This window comes from Danio aesculapii, chromosome 5, assembly GCF_903798145.1.
Source record: "Danio aesculapii chromosome 5, fDanAes4.1, whole genome shotgun sequence".
Classification (NCBI taxonomy): domain Eukaryota; kingdom Metazoa; phylum Chordata; class Actinopteri; order Cypriniformes; family Danionidae; genus Danio; species Danio aesculapii.
In genome coordinates this window covers 70,965,396-70,983,827 of record NC_079439.1, presented here as the reverse complement: position 1 = coordinate 70,983,827, position 18,432 = coordinate 70,965,396, and the positions used below count along the sequence as shown (strand labels likewise).

Sequence of the window (18,432 nt, the reverse complement as noted above, 5' to 3'; positions counted from 1 at the left end):
TATAGTAAATAATCTGATGGGTGTTTTGAGCTGAAACTTCACAGACACATTCTCGAGACACAAAAGACTCATCTTACATCTCCAAAAATGCCTAAAATGGGTGTCTTTTAACAAAACAGAAGAAAATTAGACTTAATATTTTCATGATAATTGAAGCTGAATGTATGATTCAGAAAGTGGAGGCAGTCAAAAATGTGAATAGCGAGAGTCTTTAAGTTATTATTTATAAGGCAAAATGTCTGAATACTGTAAATGTCTGTAAAATAATCATTAAAGTTTTGTTTTTTAAAAATAACATGCTGAAAAACCCCAACTTAAACCAGCCTATAGGCTGGTTGGCTGGTTTTAGATACTTGACCAGCCTGTTTTTTTGGACTTTTTCAGGCTGGTTTCCAGCCATTTCCCACCTGGTTTTAGCTGGTCAGGTTTGGAGATGACCATCTAAAACCAGCTTGACCAACCTAGCCAGGCTGGGAGCCCAGGCAAAACCAGCTATGTCCAGCTTAAACCAGGCTGGTCAAGCTAGTTATAGCCAAAGTCCCTTTAAGGCAAGTCATTTCACTCGGTGGCCATCTTTGTATTCTAGTCTTTGTTATAGCTGGTTTTAGATGGTCTTTTTCCTAAGAGGCTGGAAATCAGCCTGGAAATGGCCAAAACCCCTCTTAAACCAGGCTGATGGACCAGCTAAATCCAGCCAACCAACTTAGGCTGGTTTAATCAGTTTTTTCAGCAGGGATAGACTGTGCATTATTGTCTGAAGACGGTTTCAATTTAGCATCTAACATTAAAATAACTCACTGAGGGAGAACACTTGTCTAATGCTGCCCCCTGCTGAAAATACACTGGAATATTATTTATTTCGGTGAGTAACTGAGATTATATGTAGAATACATAAATAAAAAGAAAAGAAGATAAAACACTTTGAATGCTAAAAAAAAGTGAATGCTATCGTACTACAGTATTAACTATAGTGAACTGATAAAATGTAATAAATAAATTCTGTAGTATAGATGCTAAAGTAAACAGTGGTATATCATAGTATACTGTAGTTGTATAAAACCACAGCATTGGGTAATTTGTTTATATTTTTGTGCTACTATAGCAACTATAAAATTACCATAACAGTATAGTATCTTTATATGTAAATATATATATAAATTCAGGTTTGCAACCATGTTATGGTGACTTTTTAAATTTGTTGTTGTTGTTATTAATATTATTATTATTATTAATATGACTAATAATTAATACCTACCAGTCGTTTCAACCAAAATGTCGGCAGCCAACAGATTTGACATTTTTAACCATAGTAATCGCAATGCTTTTAAGTTAAGGCTAAGTTTACATTTATTTTCGTTTTCTAAAGAGAAATTTATCCTCACAGAAAATAATCTCAAATATTGTCGTAAAATAAATGTGACGTCACTCGCATATCATCCAATCAAACAGCAGCTACGCTGACTTTCGGATTCCGTGAGCCAATGAAAACCAGCAGGAAACTTCAACATTAGGTGCAATCATGTGTAAAGGGGGAATAATAGAGCGGGTTGAAAGAAATCACTGACTGAAAAACTAGGTCAAGTGGAGGAGATTCAGAAAGGTTTACATCTCACGGAAAAACGAGACGGTTTTATTCACAACATGGAGAAGAAACAAACCGTTAATTTTGGAGCAGGACCTGCTAAACTCCCACAGTCGGTAAGTACATACACTAGTAACGTTATCTGCACCCACAAACTGTTATTCAAAATATTATGGTGATATATTGAATATTTAGGATTATTTTTTCTTCTTTTACACTATATATTCAGTACATTTTTACGCGTTATCGTAATTACAGATGCCTACATAATACTGCGAGATCATCATCATCTTCATCACTGCGTTATATGATTACATCATCTGTTACAAACACTAACGTTAGTGAGCAAGAAAAGTCTCCATACACACATATAAAGTTACTGTGTCATAACTGTAAAGTGAAAATACTTTAAACACTCTGCAAGAGTTTAAAGACTATATTGATGTGCTGTTTTTGTGGTCGGTATGCGTGCAATGTTGCATCAGCCAAGTGAGCCAACTCGCCTGAGTGCCAAGTCCTCTACAACACACATATTAACATACAATTCAATAATATATAGTCAGAGAGCATTTAAAGGGACAGTTCACCCCAAATGGGAATTTACTCGCTATTTACTTTCCCTCAAGTGGTTCCAACACGATTTTTTCTTCTTCCTCTGAACACTAAAGAAGATATTTTGAAGAATGTTAGAAAGCTGTAACCATTTTGACTTTTGTAGTAGGAAAAATACGATGGAAGTCAATGGTTACAGGTTTCCAACATTCTTCAAAATAACTTCTTTTGTGTTCAACAGAAATGAATCAACTCAGATTAATTTTAAATTCAGGTTTTCGTTTTTCGAGGAACTTTAAGTCCAGGAAAATCCTAGAGAAGACGTTTAAGGAGTGAAGAAGTCTTGATTTGTTATGAAAAAATGTAACGCTTCAGCTTCCGCGTCTCTCATTATGTTGGCTTGTTTAAATCAGTTGCTTGCCATTTCTCATTAGACAGCTGATTAAGTGTAATCACTAACCCTTGCTGGTTGTTTCCTTCGTGAAATTTCAGGTTCAGTGTTGCCAATACAGTGCAAAGCTTTTACTGGATTACTGATGGTCCATTTGAGATTGGTGTCATAAGTCCTGTCCAGCATCTCCACTCTTTTATCTGTCACTTGGAAACTGAGATTTAACAGAAAACCTTTTAGAAAAGCTGATTTAACAAATCTATGTCAAGAAGGATAAGTGTTGCTGAAGCCGTAACTTTTTAAAGAGTAAACCTATAGGCACACACAGTATTGGTACTTCATCTTTTACTCAAACTCCCCTGTTTGGTTTTCTTTCTCCTGTTGAACACAAAGGAAGATATTCTGAAGAATGTTAGAATAAAAGCAGCCACAGTGTTTTTAATTCTTACTATGGATGTCAGTGGCTGCTTTTTTTACATCATTCTTCAAAATATCTTCCTTTGTGTTCAACAGAAGAACAAAAATGTTTAGAATGACTTGAGATTGAGTAAATGCTAAGCAAATGTTCATTTTTTGGTGAACTATCCCTTGCATATAGCTATATATGAGCAATTCTGTGCAAATGTCAACCTTGCCATAAAAAAATTTAGTTTTTACCAAAATACGGAAACCGTTTCTGGGTTTTTTGGGGCAAACAAGTACTTTACAGTACTTTACAAATATTCAAAACTGCATCTGTCAGTGTTTTCAAACTATTATATTTGATTTACCAAAGTCACGCAAGTGGCCATTTCACATCTGTCGCATCCATAACGGAGAGATGTCACATCCATAACGACACTTTTTCCTCCTAAATGTGAAAATCTTACATAAAATAAAACATTATTTTTGTTTTATAGAGAGCCAACTCTATAATCCTTTTGATTGTCATCGTTTCTTTTGGGTTGTGCAGTTTAATTCAAAGAATTTCTACAAAGTATGTTGTATACTGCAAACTCACTGACTTTTTTCGTCACATCCATAACGCATGTTTATTTTCCTCATTTTAAGTAAAAAACATGTTTACAGATTGATATTTTTTCTGGTCCCTTAACTCTGTGGTCAGTGGTTCTGGAAAATAAAAACAAATGTTTCAATATAACGTTAACATATACTGTCTATGAGCCTTATTGGTTTGAGTTTTTACTGCATCACATCCATAATGCTGGAATTGCTCATATATATATATATATATATATATATATATATATATATATATATATATATATATATATATATATATATACACACACTATAGCTGTGTTTTATTTGTTTATTATTCATATAATAATTTTAGCAGTCATTCTAAATTGGATATGATATGAAGGCTTAAACGCCAGATTCATCATTCATCTTTATATTGCAAAAAGGGGTGGCATGGTGGATCAGTGGTTAGAACTATCATCTCACAGCAAGAACCTCGCTGGTTCGAGTCCCGGCTGACCCAGTTGGCATTTCTGTGTGGAGTTTGCATGTTCTCCCTGTGTCTGTTTCCTCTGGGTGCTCCGGTTTCCCCCACAGTCCAAACACATGCGCTATAAGTCAAGTACATAAACTAAATTGTCCGTAGTGTGTGAATGGGTGTTTCCTAGTACTGAGTTGCAGCTGGAAAGACATCCGCTGCATAAAACATATGCTGGAATAGTTAGTGGTTCATTTCGCTGTGGTGACCTATGAAATAGAGACTAAGCGGAAGGGAAATGAGTTAATATATTGCGAAATGTGCATACTTTTAAATTATTTATAACTTTACGTGCTTCACAAATACGTAGCACAATAATTACATCACCAACGCTTCACACCAAATACTGACAGACACGTACACAAAATAATAATTAAAAAAGACATTTAAATGTTTAAGCAAATAAAGCTATATTAATAAAAATACTCAGAGTCAGCTGGCCTTTATTCATCAGGGGTCACCACAGCGGAACGAACCGCCACAGCACATGTTTTTATGCAGCGGATGCCCTTTCAGCAGCAACCCCTCTCTGGGAAACATCCACACACACTCATTCACACTTGTACACTACGGACGATTTAGCCTACCCAATTCACCTTTACTGCATGTCTTTGGACTGTTGGGGAAACCAGAGCACCCGGAGGAAACCCACACAGAAATGCCAACTGGCCCAGCTGGGACTCAAACCAATGACCTTCTTGCTGTGAGGCGACAGTGCTAACCACTGAGCCACCGTGTTACCCCGGCTAAATATGAGTGGCCTTTTTAAAAGATACTGTGCCGGTGACATTTATAATCATTATTATTTTCTTTCATAGGTTTTACTGCAAGCACAGAAGGAGCTGCTGGATTACAGAGGCACAGGGATCAGCATTCTTGGTAAGAACCTGCAGTCTCAGAATAAACATTTGTGAGATGCATAAATATTTTTTTATGTTTATTTCTCTTTTATATCATCTAGAAATGAGCCACAGATCGTCTGACTTCACCAAGATTATAAACACCACTGAAAACCTCGTCCGTGAACTTCTGTGAGTGTTCCTGTGTAAAGGGTTAGTTCACTCAAAAATGATCATTCTGTTAAGATGCAAGCAGACCAATCGGCAACCTCCCGCTCTCCCTCGTGAAGCAAATATGGAAGTAATTAAAACTGCAATTGATCGACATTCTGCTAGTCCTGGCTCCATAATAGAGCAGATTTCTATTGAGCCCACGGTTTGAATGGCCAACTTTACAGCAGAAAACAAGGTGTTTACAGCCTGGTACAAAGAACGATTCTGGTTCATATAGCTAATATCACCCTTCATGACAACTGTGAGGGGGTGAATTTTTAATACCTCATCCGTTTCCTTTATATTAGGTTATATTAAGTTTGCATAATTAAGGGCGTGGCCACTTGAGTGACAGCTAGGTCTTGCTGGTCACCGTCACTTCACCTCAGCTGATTCCGGCTGATTAGCTGCTGAACTCGGCATATACATCGTATTTTTGTTTTGTTTTATGTGGCTTTACACAGTCAGTTGCCTTTTGGGATTATTTCCTACAATTATCAGATGATATGGCATGCTGTGTGCTCTTAATTGTGCTCACAAACCATTCAAGTTGCCTCTATTTCCCAGGTAAGTGCAATTCTTACCTACCGGTACTTGTATACCATCTATATAAATGTATTTGTTTTTTTTTGTCAAATAAGTTTTTTATTTGGTCATTGAATAAGTTTACAATAATCACAGATTCCAGGATTAGTTTTTTCTGATATGCACACATTTACAAAAACAAACGAAAACAAAACAAAAACAAACACCTCAAGCCCAGCCTGTAAATAGACAATACAGTGATAATCAAAACAACTTTTTAGTTACAACACATTGCTTTGGGGGGAAGAATTCCCCATGAAGTGACAAAAGAAAGGGCCCCAAATCTTCTGAAATACTCCAATATTTCCTTTTAAAATATATCTGGTTCGTTCCAAGTGCAGAGTTGATATCAATTCTTCAAGCCATAGTTTAGTAGTTGGAGGATTAACATTTTCCAGTATAATAAAATGTATTTTATTTAAGATAAATTATCATTTATAATTATCTTTAGAGCTGTAATGCACTCCAGAATCTGACAGATTGATTAGCTGTAGGCTCTAGAACAGTCATCTGAAGCGTTATCATACAGTGTTATGCTGGAGTTCATCAATAGTCTTGCATTTACTAACACAGGCTATATTTGAAGTGTTTGGGAGTAATTTACGTTTTCCTCCTGTAGAAAAACATCATAAGAGTAATGTTTAGTGGCTCAATGTATTACAACAGTGTTTTTAAAAGACTAAACACTTTATTGATATAGCCAAGCACATGTGGTCAGAACACAAACGAGTCGTAGGTAATGAAGTATTAAGCGTTTCTCCAATACAAAAGCCCGTCTAAGCAAAATGCTAGCAGGCGTCTGAAGCTCCACTCGCGCTCCGCCTCTTTGCCCTTGTTTAGTATTCCCCAGTTGGTGCAATGACACGCGAGCATAATGGCTATGGTTGGCCACGCCTACTTGTAGCTTCTTTTGGTTTCCTCAGAAACCTATGGGTGACATCACGGATACTACATCCATATCTTTTACAGTCTTTAATACAGACATCTTGTGAACTCTACAGCCCTTACACACGTTCATGAATAAAGCGTCATCATAAACATTTCACAATCATTTCCCACAAAACCAAATAAACTGAACAGCATCCTGTGACGTAGGCCTGTCATGATATCTATATTTTGTTTTATGATATATTGCACCAAAATATATTGTGATAAACGGTATTATCGTCATTTTAAGACCATTTTAGGTCACTCATTAATTATATAACGGCAGAATAACAATATAATATCATCACAATGCAAGAACACTCTTCAACAGAACACATCATACTTTATTCTTAAGAATATTTCATTTAATTATAGTCATTTAAACAGTTTAATAATCAGGCATTGGAGTCAGAATGTGAAAGCGCATATCCTAAATCAATAATAAACGTTAACAAGGTCAAGCGAAACTACTCACTAGCTAGACCTCCACAAACTGAATTAGAAAAAATTATGTTTTATCAGAATCCTATCACAAATTATATTTCCTTGTTTTATAGCAAATTAGTCAATGGCTCTAAAGAAACGTCAGAATCTAAGAAAGATTCTTGGTGTACAGATTTACAATATGACCTGACAGATTTAGAATGGAGCCAAATATGTGTTAAAGCCCAGAACTTGTCAATTAATACTAGATTTAAAATGATCCAATATAACTGGGCAATGCGCACCTATATCACACCTGAAAAACTAAACAAAATTAACCCAAACATCCCAGATATAGGTTTCAAATGCCAAATACATAAAGGAACATTCTTTCATTGTATCTGGGAATGTGAGGTGATTAAGATTTTCTGGCAAAACGTAGTAACATTAATCTCCTCAATTATTTTAAAACCAATTCCAGTTACACCTGAAATATGTGCGTTGGGTTTATTCCCAGTAAGTTTGTCATTACCAGGTTATAAAGTTAAAATGATTGATATGTGTCTTGTGATTGCAAGGCGTTTGATAGCACTCTATTGGAAGAACATAGAAAGTCCATCGATTGATCACTGGCTGAAGGATTTGACACATTACATTGCACTGGAAAGAATCACCTACAGTATAAAGGGCAAATTAAAGGAGTACCATAAAATTTGGGATCTGTTTATACAATTTTTGGATCATAACTATACAATGGCACAAGCAAATACCTCTCACGCTATTAGTTAATTGATTGATATGTGTATATGTGTATTTTTGTATGTGGAATACAGTATGTTTTTCTTTGCCTTAGCCCATGTATAATAGATTTACCTGTTCAACTGAATCTGGATGCTTTGGGGGAGGGGGGGGGGTGTTTAAATGTAAAAAAGTGTATTTTCATGCTAAATTTTAAATGTTTTTTCTACAATAAAAAAAAAGTTAAAATAAAAAAAAATAAAAAAATAAATAAACGTTAACAAGGTAAAGAATAACAGAGACTGTGATATCTGCTCGTCAGACACCCACATGAAATATACTATAGTAATTTCCCTACTGAAAAAAACAGCTTAAACCAGCCTAAGTTGGTTAGCTGGTCGACCAGCCTGGTTTTAGAGGGGTTTTGGCCATTTCTAGGCTGGTTTCCAGCCATTTCTAGCCAAAACCAGCTATGTCCAGCTTAAACCAGGCTGGTCAGGCTGGTTTTAGCTGGATTTAGCTGGTCATTTTCCTGCCTGACCAGCTGAGACCAGCCTGGAAATAGCCAAAACCCCTCTAAAACCGGGCTGGTCGACCAGCTAAAACCAGCCAACCAGCCTAGGCTGGTTTAAGCTGGATTTTTCAGCAGGGTTATAGTAAATACTACAGTGTTTTTAACCATACTGACACTGACACCTCTAATAGAGAGATGTTGTACAATCAGCTAAAGTGTTGCTAGGGTTGGTTTGGTATGGGTGATATATGTTGCGACTGAGCTCATGTCCATGTGTTGTGCGAGAAGTCCATATATTGATTATTGTGACAGGCCTACTGTGACGTCTTTCGTTTAGACCCAAATCTCACAAAAGTATACAATATACTCGCATAAAAATGGATTTTATTTCATTCAAGTGCTTAAAATATGCAAGAAAAAAGTGTTTTTAAATGAACTGATGTTAAAAGGAAGAACGGATTAGCCCAGCTCATGATATTCACATGTTAACCATTAAAATAGGACATTTAAACACATTATTGAATCATTCAATCGTTTTCCTTCAGCTTAGTCCCTTTTTATCAGGGGTCACCACAGCGGAATGAACCGCCAACTATTCCAGCATATATTTTACACAGCGGATACTCTTCCAGCTGCAACCCAGCACTTGGGAAACACCAATACACTCTGATTCACACACATACACTATGGTCAGTTTTCATTAATTCATTTTTCTTCTGCTTAGTCCCTTATTTATCAGGGGTCACAACAGTGGAAGGAACCGCCGACTATTCCAGCATATGCTTTACACAGCGGATGCCCTTCCAGCTGCAAACCAGTACTGGGAAACGCCCATACACTCATTCACACACATACACTACGCCTATTTTGATTCATTCATTTTTCCTTCGGCTTAGTCCCTTATTTATCAGGGGTCACCACAGTGGAATGAACCACCAACTATTCCAGCATATGTTTTATGCAGCGGTTGCCCTTCTAGCTGCAACCCAGTACTGGAAAACACCCATACATACTTATTTATACACTACGGCTAATTTAGTTCATTCAATTGCCCTATAGCACATGTGTTTAGACTGTGAGGGAAACCGGAGCACCCGGAGGAAACCCACACCAACATGGGGAGAACATGCAAACTCCACACAGAAATGCCAACTGGCCCAGCCGAGACTCAAACCAGGGACCTTTTTGCTGTGAGGCAACAGTGCTAACCACTGATCCATCGTAATTAATAACAGAATGATCATTCTTGGGTGAGCTATCTGTATATGGAGGTTGCTGTTTATGTTTATGCTCTGTAACTGATTGCTGATTGGTTGTTCACTCTGAGCAGGAATGTTCCTGAAAACTATAAGATCCTGTTCCTGCAAGGTGGAGGTTCTGGTCAGTTCAGTGCAGTTCCTCTGAATCTGATCGGGCTAAAGGAAGAGCGATGCGCTGATTATCTGGTCACAGGCACCTGGTCTGCTAGAGCTGCTAAAGAGGCTGAGAAATTTGGGAAAGTCAACGTGATCCATCCAAAACTAGATAGCTACACAAGTGAGTAATCTGAGTAAACATGATATTCAGGGTTCCTGTGGGTCATTGGTAAAGTCCACATGAACCGGAAGCTGCGGCCATTTTTTTTTTTTTTGTTTTATTACGAAGTTGCAAGAGAAACTAAATATTAAATTCGAAAACGGTATTCAAACAGTGGGCGTGGCTTGTTTTTTCTACTGCAAGCTGATTGGATGTAGTAAAGTAGACAATAAAAACATCTCCCTCAAGTGATTCCACACCATTTTTTTTCTTCTTTTGAACACAAAAGAAGATATTTTGAAGAATGCTGGAAACTGGTAACCTTTGACTTCTATAATAGGAAAAAATACTAATGGTTACAGGTTTTCAAAATTCACCAAAATATCTTCTTTTGTGTTTTGTCAGTAAAGGGTGAGCAAAATGAAAAGATAAATATTAGTGTCTTCTAAAAAGTGATATGTTTATTATTATTATTATTATTATTTAGAGACCATATGGAAAAGTCAATGTGATCCATCCAAAACTGGAAAGCTTTTGTATACCAGTGAGTGTTCAGGGTTCCTGCGAGTCATGGGAATGTTTGAAAAATATGATGTAATTTAAAAATATCCATTTAAGACATTGAAAATCAGGGAATTTTATGTTTTGTTTTGTTTATGTTTTCAAAACATGGAATAACTCAAATTGTACATTTTAAATGTTAAAATGACATTTTAAATATTACTTTCTATATGTGTCTATATGATTTTTTTTTTTCTTTTTAAAATATTTCCCAAATGATGTTTAACAGAGCAAGGAAATTTTCACAGTATGTCTGATAATATTTTTTCTTCTGGAGAAAGTCTTATTTGTTTTATTTCGGCTAGAATAAAAGCAGTTTTTGATTTTTTTTTTTTTTTTTTTTTTTTTTTTTTTTTTTTTTTTTTTAACATTTTAAGGTCAAAATTATTAGCCCCTTTAAGCTATATTTTTTCGATAATCTGCAGAATAAACCATCGTTATACAATAACTTGCCTAATTACCCTAACCTGCCTAGTTAACCTAATTAACCTAGTTAAGCCTTTAAATGTCACTTTAAGCTGTATAGAAGTGTCTTAAGAATATCTAGTCAAATATTATTTACTGTCATCATGGCAAAAATAAAATAAATCAGTTATAAGTGATGAGTTATTAAAGCTATTATGATTTAGAAATGTGTTGAAGAAATCTTCTCTCCGTTAAACAGAAATTGGGGTAAAAATAAACAGGGGGGGGGGCGAATAATTCTGACTTCAACTGTATATATATACATTTATTTATTTTGTTTATATTGGTATTTATTTATTTTTTGATTTATTTATATTTTATTTATTTAAATTTGTATTCATTTATTTATATTTTTATTTATTTATTTATTTGTATAGATTTTTATTCATTTAATTATTTTGATTTTTAATTATTTATTTTGATTTGTTTACATTTTTATTCATTTATTCATTTATATTTTTTATTTGTTTATTTTTAACTTATTATTTATTTATAATTTAATTACTTATTTATTTTCATTTGTTTATATTTTTATTTATTTTTTTATTATTGTTTATATTTTATTTGTTTATATTTTTATTTATATATGTGGTGTGTATATATATATATATATATATATATATATATATATATATATATATATATATATATATATATATATTTTTTTTTTTTTATATTTTAAATGTATTATATTTGTTTGTTTATTTATTTATATATATAAATATAATTTTTTTATGTTTTATTAATTTATTTCTATTTCTATTTTTGTTTATATTTTTATTTATTCATATACATTTTTAAAATTTTGTTTATTTATTTGCTTTGTTTCAAGTTTTGCCTATTGTTTTGATTAGTCTGTTTCAAAAATCAAAAATAATAGAACATTATGATTTTGAACATCTCCAGGGTCAGTTTTGATCATCAAGATAATTTAAGTGATGAATCAAACATTATTTTCTGCATTACAGAGATACCAGACAGCAGCACATGGTCACTGAATCCGTCTGCGTCATACGTTTACTATTGCTGCAATGAGACGGTGCACGGCGTGGAGTTTAACTTCATCCCGGACACCAAAGGAGTGATTCTGGTCAGCGACATGTCCTCCAACTTCCTCTCCAGACCAGTGGACGTGTCAAAGGTCAGTGATGCTTCTGTATGATATAGCATTCATTAACAAAGACTTTACAGACATTAAAGACTTGTAAATACTATGAAATCTAAAGTATGTTACACTTATTTTATTTACTATAAATGACTATAGCATTTTTTCTTGTGGGCAGCAAGTAACTGTAAAGAGTGTGTGTGTGTTTGTGTCCTCAGTTTGGTCTGATATTTGCGGGCGCGCAGAAGAATGTGGGCTGCGCGGGTGTGACGGTTGTCATTGTCAGAGAGGATCTGATTGGCAAGGCTTTAAAAGAATGCCCAATTATTCTGGATTATCAGGTGCAGGCTGGCAATAACTCGCTCTACAACACGCCTCCATGCTTCAGGTGTGGCTCCACTGTATTTACATTAGGAATGTAGTCATGTGAAAAAGTTAAGACATGCAGATGTGTCATGTGATGTTTTTCATCTTCCACATTTGAAGACCTGCCAAAGACCATATCGTTTATTTATTATATTCTGAAGCGAAATCTATGAAATTCAGCAGGTTGACTAGACTTTAGTGTGAGATTGCTAATTTTCCGTTACTAATTACTAATTAAAACAACAGCTATCAAACAAACAACAGTTGTTTGAAGTTTCGCTTAATCAAAATTTACTCTTTTTATTTTTAATTTTCCCTGCTTTCTTCACTTCTGGTCACACGGTTTTCCTTAAAGACTGGGATATCAGTCCTTTAGTGCAGGGCTATCAGTATTTCACTGCGGGGCTATCAGTCCTCTAGGGCGGGGCTATCAGTCCTCTAGGGCGGTGCTATCAGTCCTCTAGGGTGGGGATATCAGTCCTCTAGGGGCGGGGCTATCAGTTATTTAGGGTGGTACTATCAGTAATTTAGGACAGGGCTATCAGTCCTCTAGGGGCGGGGCTATCAGTCATTTAGGGTGGGGCTATCAGTCATTTAGGGGCGGGGCTATCAGTTATTTAGGGTGGGACTATCAGTAATTTAGGGCAGGGCTATCAGTCCTCTAGGGGCGGGGCTATCAGTTATTTAGGGTGGTACTATCAGTAATTTAGGACAGGGCTATCAGTCCTCTAGGGGCGGGGCTATCAGTCATTTAGGGTGGGGCTATCAGTCATTTAGGGGCGGGGCTATCAGTTATTTAGGGTGGGACTATCAGTAATTTAGGGCAGGGCTATCTGTCCTCTAGGGGCGGGGCTATCAGTCCTCTAGGGGCGGGGCTATCAGTTATTTAGGGTGGTACTATCAGTAATTTAGGACAGGGCTATTAGTCCTCTAGGGGCGGGGCTATCAGTCATTTATTATGGCGCTATCAGTTCTCCAGGGCAGGGCTAGAAGTCCTTTAGGGTTGGACTATCAGTCATTTGGTATGGGGCTATCAGTCCTCTAGGGGCGGGGCTATCAGTTATTTAGGGTGGGACAGAATCAGAAAGAGCTTTATTGCCAGGTATGTTCACACATACGAGGAATTTGTTTTGGTGACAGAGCTTCTACAGTGCAACAGCATTACAGAGACAGGACAAAAAACAGATCATAAATATATTTTTTATTATACTATCAGTAAATTAGGGCAGGACTATCAGTCATCTAGGGGCGGGGCTAAAAGTCATTTAGGGTGGGGCTATCAGTCTTTTAGGACTGGGCTATCAGTCCTTTAGGGCAGGGCTATCAGTCATTCAGGGCTAGGATAACAGTCATTTACTGTGTGGCTATCAGGAGCTTGTCTTTTGTTATTTGATTAATGATGAACAAATATGACAGCAGGAATATAGCACACTGTCACTTTAAGAATCACACTGATCTGATTTACTGATACATGTGCATTGTTTTTAACATATGCAACTATCACTAACACAGTTTTCACAAGTTGATATTAAAATTCTCTTCATTTCATAGCCTTAGCTTGCAGCCCCTTAATAAACGTGTCAACCTTTTATTATTATGTAATACTGTCTCCTAACAGTCTGCTGTTTTGTCTTCCAGTATTTACATCATGGGTTTGGTTCTGGAGTGGATCAGGAACAATGGAGGAGCAGATGCCATGGAGCGACTAAACAAACAGAAATCAGCCCTCGTCTATGACATCATCAACCGCTCCAACGGATTCTACTCGTTAGTGATCATTTTCTGTCCTCATCATGTGCATAAATATATATAAGGAAGTCTAGTTTAGCAAATTGATTATTACGCCACAATAAAAGTAAAGTTAATCTGCCTCGAAAATAGCAATTTTTCATTTTCCGTTAGTCTTAGTACATGATGTAACTACAATAAAGTCAAACTTTGAGTAGGAATGTTATCAAAGCTCTTTTTTATTTAAATTTGAGTGAGATGCTAACGGTCTAATCCGATTCAATTATCTATGCTAAGCTAAGCTAAAAGTGCTCAAATAAGACCCAGAAATTGGCTGAATGGATTAAAAAATGCCCAAATTCTACTGTTACACTCTAGAGAAGAGAGCAGATTCATTTTGTGTGTGTTGTGGAGACGAAGGTTTGTCGTAGAGACTCGGTTTTCTTTAAATCAGTTAAAGTAGGCTAATACTAGTTAGCAAGACAACTGTAAATGATTTTAGCACATTTAAATGATTATTGGTAATTAGGAAGCGCTAATGATATAATATGCTGAATTTTATTTATTTGTTTTTGGACGCTCTCAGATGTCCAGTTGACGCGGCGTGTCGGAGCCGCATGAATATTCCCTTCCGCATCGGAAAGAAGGAAGGAGATGAAAGTCTTGAGAAGTCATTCCTGGACGGGGCGTCCAAACTGGACATGATCTCACTGAAAGGACACAGGTGCAGTATGCAAATTAAAGAAATGTTACCTTTGTTTTTGTTATTGATGACTTCTCACAGTTATTGCTCAATACCAACATTTTAATTAGCTTTTATAGAAGTGTAATGCTAAATTGTCAATTCTGGAGATTGAAAAAGACGCGACTGACGTAGCTCGCTTTTTCTGCTCAGTCAAATGAAAGCAGAGGCGGGGTTTCCTTTGAGGTGACAGCAGTGTTGTCAAGATGACTATGGTGACTTTTAAAGATGGATGAGAGACTAGCAGTTGCTGTCATGAGTTATCCGGAGCTGTGTGACTTCACAAATCTTCAATAACACAATATTATTAAACATTACAATTATAACAACATCAACAGCAGCACTCGCGCACAATACGCAGCTGATCCAATGGTTGCCTAGCGACATAAAAAGCGCAGCACACTTTCTTTATTCTTGTCAACAAAGAGGCAGTGCAGTGCGTCTCGTGTTCTCAGAATAAAAAAGTGTGTTCGCTGTGATCGGCCCCTAATACTGCATTATCCCTGTTAAATAAACAGAAATAATAAACTTAATAACTTCCAATTTGTCTGATTTTGCGAACCAATTTGTGTAAAAGAACGATCATCAGTCCACAGCAGTTTTTAAAATGCTGGAAATGGCAAATATCCATTAGACAGGGTACCTATACTTTCATAACCTGCAGATTCAAGGACTTTACAAAGTAAGTGGCTTGGTAATTCACACGCCAACATACAGTCACCAGCCACTTTATTAGGTACACCTTACTAGTACCGGGTTGGACCCCCTTTGCCTTCAGAACTGCCTTAATCCTTCATGGCATAGATTCAACAGGGTACTGGAAATATTCCTCAGAGATTTTGCTCAATATTGACATGAAAGCATCACACAGTCGCTGCAGATTGGTCGGCTGCACATCCATGATGCAAATCTCCCGTTCCACCACATCCCAAAGGTGCTCTATTGGATTGAGATCTGGTGACTGTGGAGGCCATTTTAGTACAGTGAACTCCTTGTCATATTCAAGAAACCAGTCTGAGATGATTCACGTGTGTTATCCTGCTGGAAGTAGCCATCAGAAGATGGAGACACTGTGGTCATAAAGGGATGGTCATGATCAGCAACAATAGTCAGGTAGGCTGTGACGTTGACACGATGCTCAATTGGTACTGATGGGCCCAAAGTGTGCCAAAAAAATATCCCCTACATCATTACACCACCACCCCCAGCCTGAACCACTGATACAAGGCAAGATGGATCCATGCTTTCATGTTGTTGATGCCAAATTGACGCCCGACCATCCGAATGTTGCAGCAGAAATGGAGACTCATCAGACCAGGCAACGTTTCTCCAATCTTCTATTGTCCAGTTTTGGTGAGCCTGTGTGAATTGTAGCCTCAGTTTCCTGTTCTTAGCTGACAGGAGTGGCACCCGGTGTGGTCTTCTGTTGCTGTAGCCCATCTGCCTCAAGGATGGACGTGTTGTGTGTTCAGAGATGCTCTTCTGCAGACCTTGGTTGTAACGAGTGGTCATTTGAGTTACTGTTGCCTTTCTATTAGCTAGAACTAGTCTGGCCATTCTCCTCTGACCTCTGGCATCAACAAGGCATTTGCGCTCACAGAACTGCCGCTCACTGGATATTTTCTCTTTATCAGACCATTCTCTGTAAACCCTAGAGATGTTTGTGCGTGAAAATCCCAGTAGATCAGCAGTTTCTGAAATACTCAGACCAGCCGTCTGGCACCAACAACCATGCCACGTTCAAATCCCCTTTCTTCCCTATTCTGATGCTCGCTTTGAACTGCAGCAGATCGTCTTGACCATGTCTACATGCCTAAATACATTAAGTTGCTGCCATATGATTGGCTGATTAGAAATTTGCATTAACAAGCAGTTGGACAGCTGTACCTAATAAAATGTCCGGTGAGTGCATGTAGGGCTGTGAAAGTACTTAACATTTCACTTGCACAATATTTACATAAAATGTCAGAGTAAGGATGTTTTGAATGTGTCATTGTCAATAGAGTATATCCCTGCCTCATGACTGGTTTTCTCTGTATTTTCAGGTCAGTCGGTGGCATTCGAGCGTCTTTGTATAATGCAGTGACTGTTGAAGATGTGAAGATTCTTGCTGCGTACATGGAAGATTTCCTCAGAAATCACCAGTAAAATAAAGGCCTACACACAGTAGTTTCTTAACAAAGACACCTTTAGACTGGACTAACACTAACAGATTTGCAATTTTATTTGCAACAAGTTGTAGCAATTCAATAGGAAATTGTTGTCACTGTTACATAATATTCATACTTTGTATAAAAACGAAAGCTGACCCTTTTATTCAAGCTCTAGTGTGCCTTATTGCTTGTTAAATCGTACCTGGATTTCATGTTTTAGTAATGTAAATGTGTGTGTTATTAGTGTAAGAATGGACCGAATACTGTGATACAAGTGAAAAGGCAATACAACACTACTAAAGGCACTGTAGTGTTTTCATCTCGAGTAGAAATGTAGGTAAATAACTATTAAGTGGATATGTGAGAGCATATTTGAAATAAAAAAATGTGAGGAAATGTTTTTAATTTGTGTTTGTTGGATTTATCATCTCTCTACTTTGATTTAGCGAATGTGTGGGTTATGTTTAGCAGATCTGGCAACCCTGGGTCCGCCATGTGTAGGGTTTTTAATTTTTAGATGCCTTAAAACTGATCATTTTTCATGTGAAGGAAAATTAATGTTATTCATTCATTCATTTTCTTTTCAGCTTAGTCCCTTTATTAATCTGGGGTCGCCACAGCGGAATGAACCGCCAACTTATCCAGCATAAGTGTTTTATCCATAACATAAGTGTTTTACGCAGCGGATGCCCTTCCAGCCACAACCCATCTCTAGGAAGCATCCATACACACTCATTCACACTCATACACTACGGACAATTTAGTCTACCCAATTCACCTGTACTGAATGTGTTTGGACTGTGGGAGAAACCGGAGCACCCAGAGGACACCCACGCGAACGCAGGGAGAACATGCAAACTCCACACAGAAATGCCAACTGACCCAGCTGAGGCTCGAACCAGCGACCTTCATGCTGTTTACTTCTCACTGCGCCACCAAAATTAATGTTATAAATATTAAAAATATTTAGGTTTTATTAAGTTCATTTATTTATATATATATATATATATTTTAATCAGTTTTAAATAATTGTTTTGAGCCGTTTATTGTTCATTAATAATAGTATAATTGTTTTTTTTCATCTTTATAAAAAAATTATTTTAAAAAATTAATTAAATTACTTATTGTTCATTAAAATAATCTATTATTTATTTTCAAACTTATTTTTATTTTTTGTTTGAAGAAATTTTTTTTTTAGATTTGATCAAGGTTTTTAAATCAAGCACTGGCTTAATTTTTTTTTTTAAATAATTATTATTATCACGTTTTGATTTTTATTTTTGATCTTATATTTAAACAGTACAGTTCACAAGTAAAACCAGATTTGTTGACATCATGAGAACAAAGGTGAAACTGCAAGACAATTAGAAAATATTATGTATATGTATATATATATATATATATATATATATATATATATATATATATATATATATATATATTTATATATGTATCTATATATTTATATATGTATCTATATGTATATATATATATATATATATGTGTGTGTATATATATATATATATATATAT

At 36.2% G+C, this 18,432-nt stretch overlaps 1 protein-coding gene across 1 annotated transcript; it reads left to right on the top strand.

Moving 5' to 3' along the window:
• Positions 1-1,491: 1,491 nt before the first annotated feature.
• Positions 1,492-17,300, top strand: psat1 (phosphoserine aminotransferase 1). Its single transcript, XM_056458835.1, has 9 exons — positions 1,492-1,698; positions 4,845-4,905; positions 4,988-5,057; positions 9,596-9,801; positions 11,775-11,947; positions 12,130-12,299; positions 13,916-14,044; positions 14,592-14,729; positions 16,793-17,300. The coding sequence occupies exons 1-9, from the start codon at positions 1,642-1,644 to the stop codon at positions 16,893-16,895; spliced, it is 1,107 nt and encodes a 368-aa protein (XP_056314810.1). The 5' UTR covers positions 1,492-1,641; the 3' UTR covers positions 16,896-17,300.
• Positions 17,301-18,432: the final 1,132 nt, after the last annotated feature.